Below are 19,147 nucleotides of genomic sequence, written 5' to 3'. Positions count from 1 at the left end.
CTAAATAAAACAGCACCACTCCCAGACCTTTGAGAGTCCAAGAAATCTTTCTTTCGACTCTTCAGCTCGCCGTCCCCGCATCATTTCAATTAGTGTTTGTCCTCAACTTTCATGGGTCTGGAAGAAGCCATGATTCTTGGCTCTGAGATCTGAGGTGGAATTCTGGCTCTCCTACTTACCAAACTGAGTTCCTAAATTATTTAACTCACCTGAGCCTCGATAGTCTCATCTGCGAAAAGGTGACTCCTCTCCTGGATAGTCATCCTGAACGGAGTCATTGTACACTGAACCTCAATTTCCCATCGGCATAATGGATTAGCAGGCATAAACTGGAATTCCAGGCTGGAAATCCATTTCATACCGTAAGAATGTCAAAACTCAAAACAAATTAATATGCTCTTCAAAATATTTATTAACCATATAAAACTAAACAGTAAGAACTATGATAGAAATGTTCCTTTGAGGTATTTTCCTTCTTAGGCTGGACTGGCCGAGGTTTCTGACTCTCCGTTTAATGAAGTTGGACAGAACATGCCATCTTTTCCTGGTAAATCTTCCTAGAGCAGAAATAGATATTTTCCTTACTCCAGAGACCTCTGAACTGCATTGAAAATTAGGGTCATTTGCGACAAAGAAAAAAAAAGCTCAATAATGTTCAGATGAATGCCTCTCAAAGGTTTTGAAAGCTAAACGTTGGGAGAGGGACAGTTTCAATGATGTCTTTACTCTTCCATTTTTATAAAAATCTACTTTTTGCTGAGCTTCTGAGAAATTTCTAACAATACAATCAGGTTTGCAGGAGAAACTTCTAGATCCACTCACTCTGCAATGTCAATCAATTTCAGTGATGCTTTTTACAGTTATACAAACACCTTCAAAATACTGAATGAGGCAGTTTCTCCCAAATTTCTAGCTCCAAGCTTCACTTGTGATTTTCACAACATCCAAAACACTTCCAAAATTCTTTTTTTATCCATCCTCCTTGTTGAGTGCTTTAATTGGCCTTTAAATTTTTCACAAATAAAAATACCTTAAGGATGCAACAACGGATTTGATCTGTTGGCTAAAGTCAGTGAGATGCTTTGTGCAGATGAATTGGGGAGGAGGAAAAACTACTAACGTCAGGATGCTGCTACTTAAGAACGAGGAGCCAGCCTAAAGCATGACCCAAACCCAGCTGTTATCAATTTTTTAAATGCCATTATTTCTTCACCTCTGGAACAGTGAAAATCAAAGCTTGAGAACTGGCTCTTCAAAAATCATTAGTTCATTAACTAAAGGGGACTGCCGTGGATTCTTGGCAAGATCAAGTTCAGTTAAAGGTAAGGCAAGTTTCAATTTGTAGTCAACTGCAATGTGTGATTCCTCCTACCCAACTGCATAGTCAATATTTAAAGTTTTTCTTCCTTACTAAATCAGCTTTCCAAAACAGTTTTATCAATGTTAAATATCTGTCTCAAACAATAACAGGCCTTTGCATTTTAATTTTCTGAAAAGTTCTTCAATGCTTCAATATTAGCACTTGTAGCTTCCTCCAATCTTGATGTTATGCTAGTAAGTTCTCATTCTGTTATAAAAACAAACAAAAACTGTTCAATGTGCAGTGCTCCCGTCTAACGGAATCCCTACCCCCAGCTTCCTCCACAGCAGGGGCCTAATGCAGGCCCTCCTTACTCTTACCTTACTCTTAGTACAATGGCTCTACCCCCAGCATCTTCCCAAGGTATCCAACTGGCCTTTGAGCCATCACTCTACCTTACACACTCCCTCCAACACAGCACTTACCACGTTTTATGTTTAATGGGCCTCCTCTATTTCATCCTGAGTCCCTAGTGGGCAAAGACTATTTCTTATTGGTCTTTTGTCTGCCAGTTGGCACACAGAAGGCACTCGACATACGTATCCTGTGTTGAATATGCGCCTAACTTTCATATCAGCTTTCAGACAGCTTAAGAATTCCCTCTTTGAAAACCAGATTTTTTCTACTTAATATTCTTAAACAATACGTGAAAAACTTACTGCCAATTTTGATGAAAAACACCAATTTTTTCTTTGAAGCCAGTGCACTAGAAAAATGCACCTTAATGACTTAGAGTGATCCTAAGAACACCAATTATCCTATTTTTATAGCTTTGCCTTCAGTGACTACTGGAATGTGAGTTACCTGCTCCAGCCTATGAAGCTTTTTAGGTTTTCCGTCAGCCACATCTATCAGCTTTTATGTCTAATTTACCTGTCTGCACCAATCCCTCTCACAACTCTAAATTGTGCTTTTCAATATGCCATAAGCTTAAAAGTTAAAATAATCAAGCTTGTTAGAAACATTTATAGCAGGAAGAAACAGACCCTAATCAAGAGAAACGATGCACCCATGATCAAGAAGCACAGGATCTTACATCCCTTTTCATCTGCTCAGAGGCCTTCACTGCTTACACTGGGGTGCTAATCTCCATTAGAAAAAGACGTCACATAGAATTAGCACTGTTTGTCACTTAAATTTGCACTCTCAATTCTTAAAATCTAGCCCACTTTAGTGAGTTAAAACCCTCCCCACTTTAAACTCTCTTCTGTGACTCAGTTCCAATTAGAAAGTTATGACTCACGGCTATTATATTAATAATCTAAAGCTATTTTAAACTACATTACACTACATTTCTAGCAGATCAAATGCATAACATACAACGTGATGTGAAAATATTAAATATATATAATGACAAAAAACATTCAACTTGATGGGTAAACTTTTCTTAAATCCCTAAACGTAGCTAATGTGGACTAAAGCTCATCATTAAATAATTAATGTTTCATATTCTATAAAAAAATGTGCCCTTTGCTTTTAGTACTTTATATATATTACACTCTAATGTAGTGATAATGGAGATAAACCAGTAGAAAATAGGTGTGGTACAAAGATTTAGACAATGAAGGTGAGCTCAGAGTGACTTTTAATATGCCAATCAATGTTAATAAAACACAAGTCGAAGAGACAAGTGCAAACATGTTTTAAACCAAAATTAATAGGAAAACAAACAATAGACAAATTCTTTTCTTTTTTTTTGCAGTATCTGTTAGCCAGTATTATTAGTCAAATGGCTAATCACAGATAAAATGTATTTTGTGAAAAGCTTGGAATAGTCAGAAGTCATTCTGGCATTTCAAACAGCTATGTACAGTAACACCAAGATTAGTTTATATACACAGATGTTGAAGAGAAACCAGGCAAAACATTTAAAAACAGACTAATAATACAATCAAGTACAAAACTTGGGCAGAGGGAGGAAACATTTTAAAAAAGAGTCAGGGAAGGGCATTATCAGGAAAAATTACAAAACCGGTAATAATTATACTACATTAATACAGCATTCCAAAGGGAAAAAAGGGTGCATTTCTCCAATGCACTAGCTTCAAAGTTCAAAGAAAAAAAGGGCAGATAGCTGCTTTTCATCAAGAGCAGCAACATATTTCACATAATTGTTTTCAAAAGAAAGCCTATTAACAACGATGATTGTTTAATGCTACAATTTTACAGCAAAGACAAAACTAAAATAGCAGCAAATTCACAAGGCAATACTTCCACAGAATCATCATTCCATGGCTGATGCAGTGCCTACAAAGTGCTCCCAGTTGGATATACAAGTATAATTCACAATTAAAAAGAAGAAATATAAGATTGACACAGGTACACTGAAGGCTGAGTAGTACTGAGTCTCTTAGCATTTCCCTTTTCGAAGGGAGAATATGTTTGTAATAAAGCCCTTGAGTCCTTTTTACAGGTCACCACCACAGGGAAAGATACCTTTTACGACAACACAACAGCAAACTATAAGCAGCACACCACCACAGTGGTTAACCCTGGAAAGGCCGGTGTAACATCCAACAGTGACCGACATCCTAGAGAAGACAGACTGCTAAGACTAGACAAAGCCTGACATAGCACTGGTCACCATACAGCTTTCAACTGTAATTCACACATAGAAGTCCTAAAAGGTACTTCAGTAAAACTACTGACACCGATTGAGAAAGTAATTGCAAACAGGATTCTAGCAGTGATTTCAACCTAGCTTCCTCTGGTCACAGTTTTTTGGGGGAGGTGGGAAATGAGTAGTTCAGTATATGGTAAGGCTGACAGAGCGGTTCATTTTCTTTCCAATAAGTCGAGCTGTTCTATTACTCTGGGTGGTGGACCTGGTGGCCATCCGGTCAGTGAAGAGGGCTCTTTCCTCAGCTGCAGCTTTTGCCATCTGGGCTTTCTTGAGTTCTCTAAGAACATAAAAATACGAAACAAGACTTTTCACCTACTGTATTAATCTTAGGAAGGGATCTTAAGAGGCCAAACACAAACTATATTATCAGTTGGGAGATTTTTGCACGACGCAATTGAGGAAAGGAAAAATACAATATAAAACCAGCTTCTGCTCAAACAACTTGAATTTATGAAATGGCTTTATTTTGTTCAGAATTAAAATATCATATACACTTGGACACAAGTAATAAAGATGCTAGTAATGACTTTGGGTCTTAATAAAAAATAATTTCAAATAGAACTCTAATTCATATTGAGAAAATATCTTTACATAATAGAGATGAAAGAACAATTCTACTTCCTATTTGTATGAACTATGACTGCTATCAAACTAGTGGTTAAACATTTTAATATTTCAAGTCAGTTTTATTAGGTTAGAATCAAAGTGGTAGGAATAAAGCAAATGCGTTAGAATCATCATTCCAACCCGTTTTCTGAAAATGTCAAAGGTCATTCAGATCCAATAGAAGAATCATCTACTAAGCTAATCGACATTAATTTCATCCTTTCATAAAAATAAGTAGAATAGAATGTTTCAAGCACAACATTTATGGTGAGAGTTAGGAGGGAGAAGACTGGTACTGGCTCACATAGCTTCTGCTATGATTTAGGGCTTGGGGATTTATCACCACTTACAAATATATGCTAGTCTTAAAATTTTTTAAGTTAATTTTAAAGTTCAGAAACAACACAAGGGCTGGCCTGGTGGTGCAGTGGTTAAGTGCACACATTCTGCTTTGGCGGCCCAGGGTTCGCCGGTTTGGATCCTGGGTGCGGACATGGCACCGTTTGGCAAGCCATGCTGTGGTAGGCATCCCACATATAGAGTAGAGGAAGATGGGCATGGATGTTAGCTTATGGCCAGTCTTCCTCAGGAAAAAAAAAAAGAGGAGGATTGGCAGCAGTTAGCTCAGGGCTAATCTTCCTCAAAAAAAAAAAAAGAAAAGAAAAGAAACAACACCAATTTATAGATCACATACTAATTTAAGGCAGAAGTCCTTAAACTAACTGTATAACATGCCAAACCACTATATCCTTCACCGACAGAAAGCCTAAATCATCTCTCATTAAAATTTGAGAATTAATCAGAAACTAAAAACAAAACAAAAAAACCTTCACTTACTTCTGCAAAAGTGAATTTTTGAACTTTTCAGCATTCAATTCTATTCGTAATTGTTCTGCACTCTTTCTAGAAGCAGAGAGCAATACTGAATGCTTTACCAGTGCCATTGCTGAAGGTCTTCTCTCTGGATCTGGATGAATCATAACCTTAACAAGAGAAGTAAAATTAAGGTAAAGATGTGATTTAATAAAATGAACAGTGTCAATAAAACACTTCATATATAAATGCTCACTTTTAACAACTCTGTAAATTCCTGGGAAAGCACTTGTGGAATCCGAGGTAATCTACCCTGTCTGATTTCATGCCATTCGTCTCCATTTCTGGGAAGAGGTTCAGCACCAGCTGCACACACCACTGTGAGGGCAAGGGCAAAAATATCCGCTTTTGGTAGATGGGTATAGTTCTGTAAAATTAAAAAAAAATTTTTAAGGGAATAAAAAAGTGGTCAAAATAAAGTCAAGATTACATCTTGATAATTTAGGTAAGAAACAGGACTAAATTAAAATGTCCAATGCCATATATAACCTATTCAGAGAGCAAGCTAAATTTGGGGAAATTCTCTTTTTTTTCCCTTTCCAAAGCCCCAGGGTATGGTTGCATATCCTAGTTGTTAAGTCTTTCTAGTTCTTTCATGTGAGCCATGGCCACAGCACAGCAACTGACAGATGGGTGGTGTGGTTCCATGACCGGGAAATGAGCCCAGGCCGCTGAAGCAGTGAGAGCACCAGACTTTAACCACTAGGCCACCAGGGCTGGCTTGGGAGATGTTTCTTAAGTTATAAAGTAATACACACTCCGAGGTGGGGAGAGTGGTAAATACATTTCTAAAGGTAAATGCTTCCTCTTCCTCACTAGCCCAATTCAACTGCCAGAAGAAACTCCTATCCCTGCAGGGGAATTCATATGAAAACAGAAAACATACACACGTTGACGAGTTACAAACACGCATATACACGCAAGACACAAATAGACATATAAAAAGGAAAAAGGGGTCATACAATCGATTTGTTCTACTTGTTCTAATTTCATTCAAAACTCTGAAGGAGGAATATTTCGTCACACTCTTTTTGAAATCGTATAATTAACTATGTGCCCTTTACTTAATCATTCCCTTATTGCTAAATACTTATTTACATAGTTCTCAATTTGTTTGCATGTGAATATTTCTGTATAAGAGACTCCTGGAAATGGAAATTCTGGGTCAAAGGGTACACGATTTTAAAATGTTGATGGATACCAACAGTTTGCTCTCCAAAAAGGCTGTGCCATTTTATAGTTCCACCAGCAGTGTACAGGGCTTCTCCTTTACCATGACATCACCCCTGCTGAGTATTAGAAATCCTTGCCTTCACTGACTTTTACTAGAGTGAATACCCCCAGCTGATGGTTTGGACTTCCTATTTTGTCTTACCATTCCACTAGTTACCAGCTTAAAATTTTAATGTCAGCATTTATACTCTTCTACCAACTGATAAGTGTGACAAAGCAAAGAGCATTATTAAAGGAGAAACACTACCTCCTGCAAAACTTCATTTGCAAGAAAACGGCTATCACCTTCTTCAACTTGTGGACTAGAGATCCTTGTTACATGCCCGAGATCACCTACAAGTATTGGAAAAGTAATCAAGAGTTAAAACAAAACAGCCTCTCTCTCTCTTTTAAGGTAATAGCCTGGTTATCTTTCGTCTTACCTATTTTAAACATAACTTTGTTGGACGCCCAGTCATCTTCATCTCCTTCTTCAGAGGCGGCATTTGGGATTGAGGTTCGAGATATGAAGATATTGCCTGTCAAACAGTTATTTACGTAAGTCACGCTAACAATTAATACTATAACCAAAGGTCACAAACAAGGCCATACATCAGAATCATCCAGAATACTTTTTTCAATACGTAGAGTATTATATGTTCTACCCCAAACCAAATGAAAATAAGAATCTCAGGGGATAGGAACTGGGGCTGTATTTTCCAGGAATATATTTTCTGGCCTACCACTGGTCCTTGAACACATGGAAACCACTGCATTCGATGCCTGTCATCTACACATTGATATTCAGCAGTTTTAATTACTTAGAAACAACACAAAAGGCAATAATGTACCAGTTGTGATGCTGCCAGAGCACAAATTTTAATCTAACGCTACAAAGCTGGTGTGAAAAGAGTGAGTCACATAGCTATTGAGTTTGGCTGACCATACAGCACCTACACCCCAGTGTGGCTTTGTGGTTCACTTTTCCACTGCACACCCACTTTCTTTCTTCAAATTCAGGGATGCTCCTGATTAACATAAGTTTCAGTGGCAGATTTCACTTCAGTAGTTTTATTAGTATAGTAGTGAACTTAAAAATGGTACAATCCCTGCAGTCATTTTCCAGTTTTGCTTTATTCATAGGACCATTTATTTTATGGTGGTATTTGTAAATTTGAAATCTTTAAACTTGACATGCTTTAATATTTTCAACTCCTGTGCTTGTAATATGAGAGACTACTATGTTTGTCTGACCATACAAGGTATGGATGAGTACAGGCAAACTTTACTAATTTACATTTACTGCCATCAGTCCAAATATATATATTTTTTGAAAATAAAAATTTTAGTGAGCTGTTAATTGTTCACATAACCCACAGAATTAAAATAAGTTGTGTAAAATGACTTGAATTCTCCTGAATCACACACATTTCCATCGATTAAAAAAAAAACCTAATTAAATTCAACTTAAAAACACCTAGTTTAAGGGCCGGCCCCATGACCTAGTGGTTAAGTTCGGGCACTCTACTTTGGCCGCCCAGGTTCAGTGCACTGGTGTGGACCTGTACCACTTGTCAGTGGCCATGCTGTGGCAGTGACCCATATACAAGATAGAGGAAGACTGGCACAGATGTTAGTTCAGGATGAATCTTCCTCAAGCAAAAAGGAAAAAAAAAATAAACCTAGCCTAAAATGAAATGTTTAACTTGAATCCATCAGCCTTTTAGTTATAACTTTGAATTTATAGGAAATATAGGGGAAAAAGGAATAAGCTAAATGATGCAAGGAAGCAACAAGTCAAATCCAGAAGAAAGGACATCTTGCAAGACAAGGACTGTATTATTATTATTTTCTAAAAGCAGGGGAAGAGTAGGGGCCAGCCCCGTGGACCAGTGGTTAAGTTCGTGTGTTCTGCTTTGGCAGCCCACGGTCTCGCCGGTTCGGATTCTGGGCCAGACATGGCACTGCTCATCGAGCCATGCTGAGGTGACATCCCATATGCCACAACTAGAAGAACCCACAATTAAAAAAAGTACACAACTATGTACTGGGGGGCTTTGGGGAGAAAAAGGAAAAATAAAATCTTAAAAAAAAAAAAGAAAAGTAGGGGAAGAGTAAAACCTAATAAAGGAAAATGGATATAACCAGATCTAACACATGGTTCTGAAATGGATACTAGTTTGGACAAATCAACTGTTAATGACTTGGGTCAACTGGGAAAAATTTTAATATGATCTGGATATTAGATGAGATAAACATTTACTCAAACGGAAAAATAGAGATAGTTGACTTTAAAAAAAGTTATAAAACAGTATGTACACTATGGTATTATTTTGATAAAATGAGAGGGATATGCACTAATATCATTGTAGGATTCACTTGCATCCTTTTTTTTTTTTCCTTTTTTAAAGATTTTATTTTTCCTTTTTTTCCCCAAAGCCCCCTGGTACACAGTTGTGGGTCCCTTCTAGTTGTGGCATGTGGGATGCCACCTCAGCATGGCTTGATGAGCAGTGCCATGTCCATGCCCAGGATCCGAATTGGTGAAACCCTGGGCCACCCAAGCAGAGAGTGCAAACTTAACCACTCAGCCACCAGGCAGGCCCCTGCATGCAAGATGATCATAATGCATGTGCCATTTTGTTTTCTGAATAAAGTAACATCTTCATGGTATTTTATAGGCTAGAAATACCACCATGTTTGCATAGCAACTGAAGTTTTCAAAGGACTTTCTCATCTCAATTTATTCTAGTAACTCTGTTAGCAGCACTGACATTATTTTATAACTGTAGTTCCAAAGGTTAATAGAAGAGTGGGATTTAATTTTTCTTTTAGTCAGACTTGTATATATTTTTAAATACTTTTACAATGTACTTACTACTGCTTCTGTAATAAAATTGTGTTGTAATTTAAGCTAAAATTATGTAGGCCTACACCTTGATTAGTATCACTGCTCCTTCAGTTTGAAATCTCATAAGCCTTTGAAAGAATACTTTCAGGTTGTTCTGAGTCATAGTATAGTCAGTCTACTGGAGCCACTTATATATAAAAATCAATCAATTTTTTTTAGCTGAAAAATGATCTAACAGTAAAGAGAAAAAACAAAACCACTATATTTCTATACTCTCCAGCCCTGATTCACCTGCAACCTTTTCATGCAGTTATAATCATAATACACGTGTCATTTTGTTTTCTGAGTCATATAGTAACAATTTTACTATTTCTTTTACAGACTAGAAAGACCACAATGTTTGTACAGCAATCAAGTTTTCAAAACTTTCACGTTTCTCATTTTATGCTAATAACCCTATTAGCAGCACCAGCATTCATTTATAATTATGGTTCTACAGACTAGCAGAAGAGAAGGGCTTTAAATACAGGTTCTCAGTATCCCCATCACAGTCCCACTTGGAGACTATGTGGTTCCCATAAGCTGCAGCAAATTTTTCCCAACTTTTAATAATAATGAGTTTATCTCCTCAAATCTTTCAGGGCAGCAAGGGAAGAGGTAAATGGGAATCATTAAAAAATACTAAGTGGGTCAAAGGTCTCTTAAAACTAACACAGAAAAAACATAGTAAAACATTTACGTTTTCATGAAGTAATTTATTCTCTATAAGTCTAAGGAACACAGGTCAGAGTCTCTATAATACTTACTAGGCTTTATATCCATGTGAACCAAAGACATTGAATGAATATACCTCAAGCCCCGGCCAACTTGCAAAAGGAGATCCTTCAAATCCACTTCTGTAAAGTAACTCATGCGTCTGTAGTTTTCACTTATGGCATCAGCTAAACTTCCACCTAACAAACAAGGGGAAAATCAGCATTTTATTCTTTCTGATATATTCTTATTTTTCTCCCTTCCATCTTTACTGAATGACCACAGACTCAACCAAGAAAGTGACATTTTATAGGACCTATTCCCTTCGAACTGCTTGTGAAATCAAAATTTTATTTATTCTTTCAATAGGTAATACCTACACATGGTACAAAATGAAAAGTCTCTGTCTCATTCATATACCCCAGAAACCCACCTGGTGCTCTTTCCCAAAGTAAACCACTGTTACCAGTTTCTTATGTATTCTTTTCAACAAATGCTAACATATTTTACACAAATGATAACATATTTTCATTATTGTGAAGATTGTTCTTTACCAATATATATATATTACCCCTTCCTTATGTCTCCACAGAATTCTATTGTATAACTGAATGATAACGAATTCACCAGTCCTCTAATTGACGGATGTTTTAAAATAATTTCCAAGCCTCTGCTATATATATTGGTCATTTCACACATATTTAGAACATCTACTAGAAACAAACTGTTGGACCAAAGGGTATGTACAATGTAATCTATACAGGCATAGAGTGTGTGTGTGTGTAATACTATTACACATAGAATACATTTCTGTGGCTGAGAGGGCCATTTCTCTGTTTATCCTTCTGCAAAAGGGCTTATGGTTGGTATTCACACCGTCAGTGCCAAAACTTAATTGCCTCTGAAAGTTTACATAAAAGAAATCACAACACAGTCAGTTTCTGATTTCAAAATGGCTAGTACCTAAACTCTGCTAGCACGTGCCCATGGGGATCTGGGGCTTTGGGAGACAATCCTAGGGTGGTTCCACATGCACACACACACTGTCCCCCAGAGAAAAGTCTGTACTTACTTATACTCCCATCATTAGTATATAAGAACACCTGTTTTCCCACACCCTTGACAACAGTCTATAAATTTTATAGTTAAATCTTGGTATGGTTTTAATTTATACTACTCTTACTATCAACGAGAACATAACATGCTTTTATAGAACCAGTCAAACCAATCAGCTAATTTGTTTATACTTTTTGTGTGTGTGTGTGAGAGGAAGATTGTCGCTGAGCTAACATCTATGCCAGTCTTCCTCTATTTTATGTGGGATGTCACCACAGCATGGCTTGATGAGTGATGCTAGGTCCGTGCCCTGGATCCAAACCTGTGAACCCTGGGCTACTGAAGTGGAGCACATGAACTTAACCACTATGCCACCAGGCTGGCCCCTATTCATACTCTTAAAAACTTTGTAAGTTTTATTAAAACCTTTATAAGTTTGTATTTTATCTCAGAGGAAATGAGGTGTTGTGTAACAAAAAAACCCATTTCTGTTTAGAGCTTAGTTAGGAATAATAAAATCAGAGCCAGGGTAATAAAATCAGGAAGGCAAATGGTATGTTAGTCAGGAAAAGAGGTCCTGCAACTCGAACGAGACTGAATAACAAAATGTCAAATGTGGTTTAAAAATAAAAAGCAATCACACACCTGGATATCTTAGGCTTAAGTATGTTCTCCATACTTAACTTGTACAAATCTTGAACTTCGAGAAAAAGAGGGCTCTAGAAGAGAGCAGGTCAGTAAGCCTGTCAGACAGGCGGGCTTGAAGTCCTAGATCAAGTGTAATAAGAAAGAACACAGCTGCTTTTTAGTGGGTCTAGCAACCACAGCTGGGCCCGTTCCTTCCATCTCATTGCTGAAAGGCCAAGAGGGGTGAGAAGAGCAAAACACTCATCTATCTGGTATTTCAGGTTCTCTTCCCCTACCCATTTTCCTACACTTGCTTATCAAGGGTAGAAATTTCTGCCTATCACCAAACCAAGACAAAAGGCTTAAAATGCAAATGACTGTTTGAGATAACAAGGAAACTCAGTCTCAATAAAGGCTATCAGTTAATCAACACTTACAAATGAAAACAGAATGTTTGTCTCCGAACTGCAAAACTTCCGAAAGGACCTGAAGATCAAGCCTATTTTTAGGACATTCGAAGCTTTACAGGAGGGCTGGATTGTGACCAAGTGGTTAAGTCACTTTGCCTGGGCTGTGGGTTCATGGTTCAGATCCTGGACGTGGGCGTGGACCTAGACACAGCTTGTTAGAGGTCATGCTGTGGTGGCACCCCACATAGAACTAGAATGACCTACAACTAGGATATACAACTATGTACTTGGGATTTGGGGAGGGGAAAAAAAAAAAGGAAGATTGGTAACAAATACGTCAGAGCCAATCTTCCTCAGCAAAAAAGCAAAAAGTTTTATGTGGAGAGAAGAATAGTGGAAAAGGGAAATAAAAGATAAGAAAAGAAGAGCTCACAAATCTATCTAGATAGCCTTATTTTCTTTCATCTAAGCAGAATAAACAGCCATACAAGAGGCAGCCCTGTTTCAGGTAGGTCTATTTATTTTTTAAAGATCTATATCCTTTAAGTGTTGTATACTGCTAAAAAATAGTAAACTGTCTCAAAAGATTATTTTAAAATCTAATTTTATTACAGGACAAGGTATTCGTAATCTGAGAGGGTGGGAAGACCACTCAGTCCTCCCCACGCCCCCAGGCCCAAGAGTTTTCTCAAAATCATCGGAATTACAAAACCAGGTATTTGGTAGGTTGTCACAAATTTGTGATCCCTGGTCTGCTATTTGAAATTCTTGTTAAGAGAACCAGCCACATCCACAAGGCAAGAGAGAGAAGGAAACTAAAGGGAGATGGCGCCTAGCTAAAATGCAGTGGAGAAGACATTACGGTCAAGTTGTACTATATTAAATGCAGTAACTGAAAAATGAAGGTTAAGAAACAGAATAATACACGAGGCCAAAGGAGACAGCCACGTAAATATTTTGATAGCATGAATAGAAACATATCAAGAGGTGTGTGAAACAAACTAGCAGCAATGCTGTATACCAAGCACTTATGTTCTTTCAAGTATAGAGAATAAATTGACAACTCAGTGAGAAGTCAGATGTGAGAAATGGGTCTTTTACTTTTGTTTTACTCATTATTTTTAAATACAGAAAACCTAAATCCACTATTTATACGACTTATTTATTCAAAAGCTGTGTGATGGCTGGTCATATTTAAAGAAAAAATAATAAGAAACAATAAATACCATCTTTAATATCTCAAGTGTTCCCTAAATTCTAAATTCTCTAATATTCATAGAAGATATACAAAAATCAAAATCTGTTATATATAAATATTTGAGTATTTAATAACAAGTCTCTAAGAACTGCAATTGAGATCAGGATTTCAGTAAAAGTTTAACAAAAAAGGAGGGACTCCAGTGGGTCCTTAAAGGACTTGCTGAAACTGAAAGCTATCCAGAGGTCCAAAGTTGAACCTCTATACATGCTTGCTTGGGGGGAAAGGAGGGAGAGAGGACAGCTAGAGAACTGAAAGAGCATAACTTACTTGACCGAAGTCTTAGTGGATTCCACTGGTAAACTAGGTTGGATAGACAGGAGTTGGGGCAAGATTATAGAATGCCTGAATTCAGATCAATGGAGAGCCACTGTCATTTTATGAGTAACGAACATCAGTTTTAGCATCACATAAAAGGAAAGGGAAAGGGAAGGCTAGACGCAGGAAGCCTGTGTTACCTACTATATCCCACGCACGCTGTGGTAGGTGCTAGCGATACCAAAATATGTATGGCAAGGCCACTGTCCTCTCAAGAAGATCAGTTTAATTTAAGGGACAGGCACATAAATAATATGCACAGTTCTACTACCGAGGTAGAAGGGACAAGGTTTTCACAATCTTAACTTCCAGGTAGGCACTACTTGCACTTGAAATTCATATTAGGCTTCTGATCTTTGAATTTACGAGAGATAAAAGAGAGAGAAGCAAAGCAAGACTTTAGAAAAAAATAAAAACTTCCTCGGTATTCATTTTCTTGGGCTCATAAGTTTACAAGGGAACCACTACATCACTCACCATTACAATATTCATTTTGTATAAGCATGTGATCATCTTCTGCCCATGCGGAGAAATATCGAACTACATGAGAATGCTGTCCAAGTACTGCATGAGCATAGACTTCTCTCAAAGCGTTCTGCCTAGGAGAAATTTGAGATTAAGAGAATGGTAAATCATTTTTATTCAAGCCCAAACTGAATTAATTTATCTGAAACTTCATAAAAGAAACTTAACTATCATTATGCTGAAGAACAATTTACTTAAGAGTGAGGGGATTAAGAGTCTCTAACCAGAGTTTTCCAAAGCTTTCCATTAAAGAAGAATGTTAGTTAGAAAGAAGGAACCTTGCTGGCCCTAGGACTCAGGAAAGATGAAACTCTCATTTTACTGTGAATTCATGGATACTACTAGAAATAAGAAATTTAAGTTAGACTCCAAAATCAGACTACTCATATTATTTTACCAAGTCCATAAGGACTAATGGTACAAAACGAAAAGGATCTGATTAAATTATTATAACTTCTCAAAAATTAAAGGATTAGGGGCCAGCCCGGTGGCGCAGCAGTTAAGTGTGCACATTCTGCTTTGGCAGCCCGGGAATCACCGGTTTGGATTCCGGGTGCAGACATGGCACGCCTTGTCAAGCCATGCTGTGGCAGGCATCCCACATATAAAGTAGAGGAAGATGGGTACAGATGTTAGCTCAGGGCCAGTCTTTCTCAGCAAAAAGAGGAGGATTGGCAGCAGATGTTAGCTCAGGGCTAATCTTCCTCAAAAAAAAAACAGATTAAAGAATTAATTAAATTCAGTACTTGATCATCTAAAACCCTAATGTTTTCAACACCACAGGGAACAAAAGAGCAAAAGACAAAATTTTTAATACATACTCATCAACAGAGCCAGCCAATGGCTTTTTGGATCGCTTAATGGCATAAATGCATCCATCCAGCCTCTTCACGCACTTAAACACAGAACCAAACTCTCCAGAGCCAATCTTCTCTAGCTCATGAAATTCTGTTGTGTACCGTGACTTCATATTGCTTTCAGTAATTGTAATTCTCTGTAATAAAAAGTGTATCCATATACATAATACAAAGATATGAAAAAGATTTTTCGGGGGGTGGCCCCGTGGCCGAGTGGTTAACTTCGCACGCTCCGCTGCAGGTGGCCCAGTGTTTCGTTGGTTCGAATCCTGGGCGCGGACATGGCACTGCTCATCATACCATGCTGAGGCAGCATCCCACATGCCACAACTAGAAGGACCCACAATGAAGAATATACAACTATGTACTGGGGGGCTTTGGGGAGAAAAGGAAAAAAAGTAAAATCTTTAAAAAAAAAAAAGAAAAAGATTTTTCACTATGGTGATAGCATAATGTGTAAAATTTAAGAATCTTATGTTTTAATGTTTACTTAACATGTACATATGATAACTTGTTAAGAAGTAGAAAATCAAATTTCAGAAACAATAGCAAGAAAAGAAAAAGCTATTTACCTTAGCAGGTCTTGTTTCATCTTCAAACTCATAATCACTGGCTTCCATGTCTTCACCACAAGAACTGAAAAATATTATGTATTTTTCTGTTAACATATCTGACAGATACGTCAACTAGAGATTCAAAACTTTACCTGACAGGTGAACAGAGAAATGGAATTTTAATGAATAAACACAGAAAAGAAAGCATTTAATTGTGTAATCACAAGATAGACCTCGGGATGAAAATGATGTCCCTGCAGAGATATGCTCATTAACCGGAAGCCACCACCACACATACCAAAATTAAAGCCTTTCTAAGTCAACTTTCTCTGTGTGCCTCACTTTCGACACCAGCAGACCGCCTACAAGCCACCTAGGCCTTTGAGTCCTTCCTTTCTCACATCACTCCTTTCCACAGCTGATTACTTCCCTTTTCTCTGTCCTGAGCATTAGGTGCTAGTAACAGGGAACAATTTCAGAGCATAAACTTCCACTCATTCGGTTGAAATTAGATTTTGCTAAGTATACCAAAGCAATCTCCGCCGGTTGGAAAGCTAAACTGTTGACTAATAAACAACTTACTCATTCCAGTATGTTCTCTTTCTTCTACGACACTGTCCTGAAGAATGAAACAACACAGAATCTGGAGTAAAAGGATTTATGTTCACTTGAGGCGTCTGTCGCATGTCCAATTCCCTCTTTCCTGATTTTTCTGTATCCATGAATAGAGAACCACTTCGGAGTTTAACAGAGCTCGAATCGATTCCTCGAGCTTTGGAGAGCAAACTCTAGGAGGGGAAAAATAAAATTTTTAGGATCCAAAAAAATTTAGCCTCCTCAACACAACCTTCATCACAAGACTTTGTTTATATTTCAAGCAAAACAAACAGTGGTTAACTGAGCAGTTTGAAGATGGATCTTTTCTGAAAAAGACGGCCAAGTAAAACAGGTCTCTAACCCTAACAAAAGTATGAATGAGACTAAAACTAAGTTCATTCCAGGGGCTACAAGTGAACAAACCTCCTCAATCCATCTCCAGACAGAAAGCAGTCAGGGAGTCCCACAAAAGCTCCCCTCCCCCCTTCTAAACGGGACTTACAAAGCCACCTCCGCCGACTCCTCCCCTCACTTCCAGAGGGATCTCGCCCGGGGCAAGCCGGCTAATAAACTGCAGCGCTCAAAGCGCCCGACTTCCCGAGGTTTATGACTAACGGTACTGAAACTGACTCACTGAAAAAGGTACGTTTTCCATAGCAATCTTACAAATGCGATGCTTATCTTAATTTCGGGAAGCGTCCGTTTTAACATCTGCTATTACTTCTCAAGTTCTAGAAGTGCTCATCGGCATACTCAGCACCCCTTCAACAAACAGGCGCTGAATACCTAATTCTCTAAGATCCATCACCAACAGGATGAAAGTGTAAGGGTCTGAGCAACCATCCCAGTGCTGGGTTTTAAGACGTGGACGTTCCTAATCATTACACTTGAGCTGACCAGACTTGGGCGCTGCAAACCCAAGGGTGTAACCAAACGCTCACCCAATAAATACTGCGTCCCCGAAGGGGCCTAAACGCTACCCCGGATTATTTACTAGTCTTTAAAAGACTGTAAACGCCCGGAAGGCCAGCCTCTTCTCCCATGTCGAAGCGCAGCGTCCCTCCATACCTCAAACCTTCCCCCCAAAGACCACATGACACGAAACGATAAGCGCAGGAAATTTTTTGGTAACCGAACTCCCGGGCGCGCCGCCCAAATTACAGGACCGATCACTGCGTTTAAAAGGCACCAGATGGCTGCGGCGCCCGGGAGTGTCGGGTGGCCGGGCCAGCGCCCCCCCAGCATCCTTCCCAACCACCCTCTCGGGGCCACCCTCCGGGCTGACACGCTCGGGGCGGCCCCGGCTCGGCGGGCGGTAAAGCGCCGGCCCCCTGGCCCGCGCCGATCGGCCCCTTTGAAAGATGAAGCAGTTCCAGGCGAGGCCCATTGTTCAGTTACACAATCTTAACGGCCAACTTCTGGGCAGGGCCAGAGAGAGGGGCTGCCAACTTTCTCGGTGGCGGAGCGGGCGGGCGAGCGGGGGCGCGGCCGGGCGGTTATGTAAGCGAACGCGGGCAGCGCCGCGCTCGGCTCCTGGCGCCGCGGCCCTTTTAAAAGGCCGGCGGGGCGCGGGCGGGGGCGCCGCGGCCTCACCTTCGGGGTGTGCGGCGTGTCGAAGAGGCGCAGCTTGCGGAAGGTCTTGTGCGGCGGGGTGCCCGGCTGGTCCGGCAGCGGCGAGCAGGGGCCCTCGGCCGCCCCGCGCGCCCCGTAACCGCGCGGGGACGCGTCCCCCGGGCCGCCGCAGCGCACCGGCGAGAAGCAGCTGGCGAGGAAGTAGGCGGCCGCCGGCGACTTGACCGGCGACGACGAGCCGAAGCCCTCCTCCTCCCACGAGTCGCCCTCGGCCCCGCCGCCCGCCGCGTCCGCGCCCGTGCAGGCGCCGCGCAGCAGCATGTCCTCCTCCAGCTCCCCGGGGCTGCCGGGGGCCGGGCCGGGCGAGCGGCGGCGCTCGGGCCCGGGTTCCGTGGGGCTCCGCGCGGGCGGCAGCGGCGAGTCGGGCTCCTGAAAGGCCGAGTCCTCCCCGGTGCTGTGGCCGCTGCCCTCCTCCTCCTCTTCCTCCTCCTCTTCCTCACAGTCGCTGCAGGGCGAGAAGATGAGCTTCTGCCGCAGGCTGCAGGAGGCCGCGGCGCGGCGGGGCGGCGGCGGCTGCTGCCGGCTCAGGAAGCTCATCGTGTCCCTGGGGCCGGGGCGGACGACCGGGGACCCGGGGCCCGCGGAGTCCAGGGCTCGGCCGGCCCAGGGGGCGGGCCCGCCACGTGCGACTGGGCGCGCCTAGCAGCGGCGGCGGCGGCGACACTGCGCGGCGGCGGGCTGAGCTCCGGGACGCTCGGGGCGGCGGCGCGGACGGTCCGGCAGAGGCGGGGCGGCCCGGGCGCCGAGGCTGGGCTCTCCGCAGGTCCAGCCGCAGGTTCGGGCTCCGCGGCTTCCCGCGACCGTTAACCACGTGAGCGCCCGGCCCACCAATCCCCGCCCAGCCCCGGGTTTGAAAAAACAGGAGGGCGCGACGTAGCCCGCGGGGGAGGGAGCAGCTACGCGATTTTGGCGGGAACCCGCCGGCTCCGCCCCCCTGGCCGCGCGGGGCCAGGCCTAGGCGGGCGCGGCGCCGCGGGCCTATGAGTGAGCGGGACGGCCGGGAGCCGGGCCGGCGCCGCCCGGACGGGGCCGGGC

General features: G+C 41.2%; 1 protein-coding gene across 5 annotated transcripts; it reads right to left on the bottom strand.

The window, feature by feature from the left end:
- Positions 1–394: 394 nt before the first annotated feature.
- On the bottom strand, positions 395–18,898 carry WEE1 (WEE1 G2 checkpoint kinase). 5 transcript variants are annotated; one of them, XM_070274756.1, is made up of 12 exons: positions 18,074–18,801; positions 16,466–16,671; positions 15,902–15,965; positions 15,294–15,466; positions 14,425–14,546; positions 10,332–10,478; positions 7,118–7,213; positions 6,943–7,028; positions 5,659–5,829; positions 5,427–5,572; positions 4,172–4,260; positions 395–1,567 (listed from the first exon to the last, which is right to left on the bottom strand). In XM_070274756.1, the coding sequence occupies exons 1-12, from the start codon at positions 18,647–18,649 to the stop codon at positions 1,563–1,565; spliced, it is 1,881 nt and encodes a 626-aa protein (XP_070130857.1). In that variant the 5' UTR covers positions 18,650–18,801; the 3' UTR covers positions 395–1,562. The 5 variants fall into 5 exon arrangements, with proteins under 5 accessions (XP_070130857.1, XP_070130856.1, XP_023501799.1 ...); XM_070274755.1 differs by having other exon boundaries at positions 395–557; XM_023646031.2 differs by lacking the exon at positions 395–1,567 and having other exon boundaries at positions 2,929–4,260; positions 18,074–18,898.
- Positions 18,899–19,147: the final 249 nt, after the last annotated feature.

Source organism: Equus caballus, chromosome 7 (assembly GCF_041296265.1).
Source record: "Equus caballus isolate H_3958 breed thoroughbred chromosome 7, TB-T2T, whole genome shotgun sequence".
NCBI classification, from domain to species: Eukaryota; Metazoa; Chordata; class Mammalia; order Perissodactyla; family Equidae; genus Equus; species Equus caballus.
This window is presented reverse-complemented; position numbering and strand designations above follow the sequence as displayed.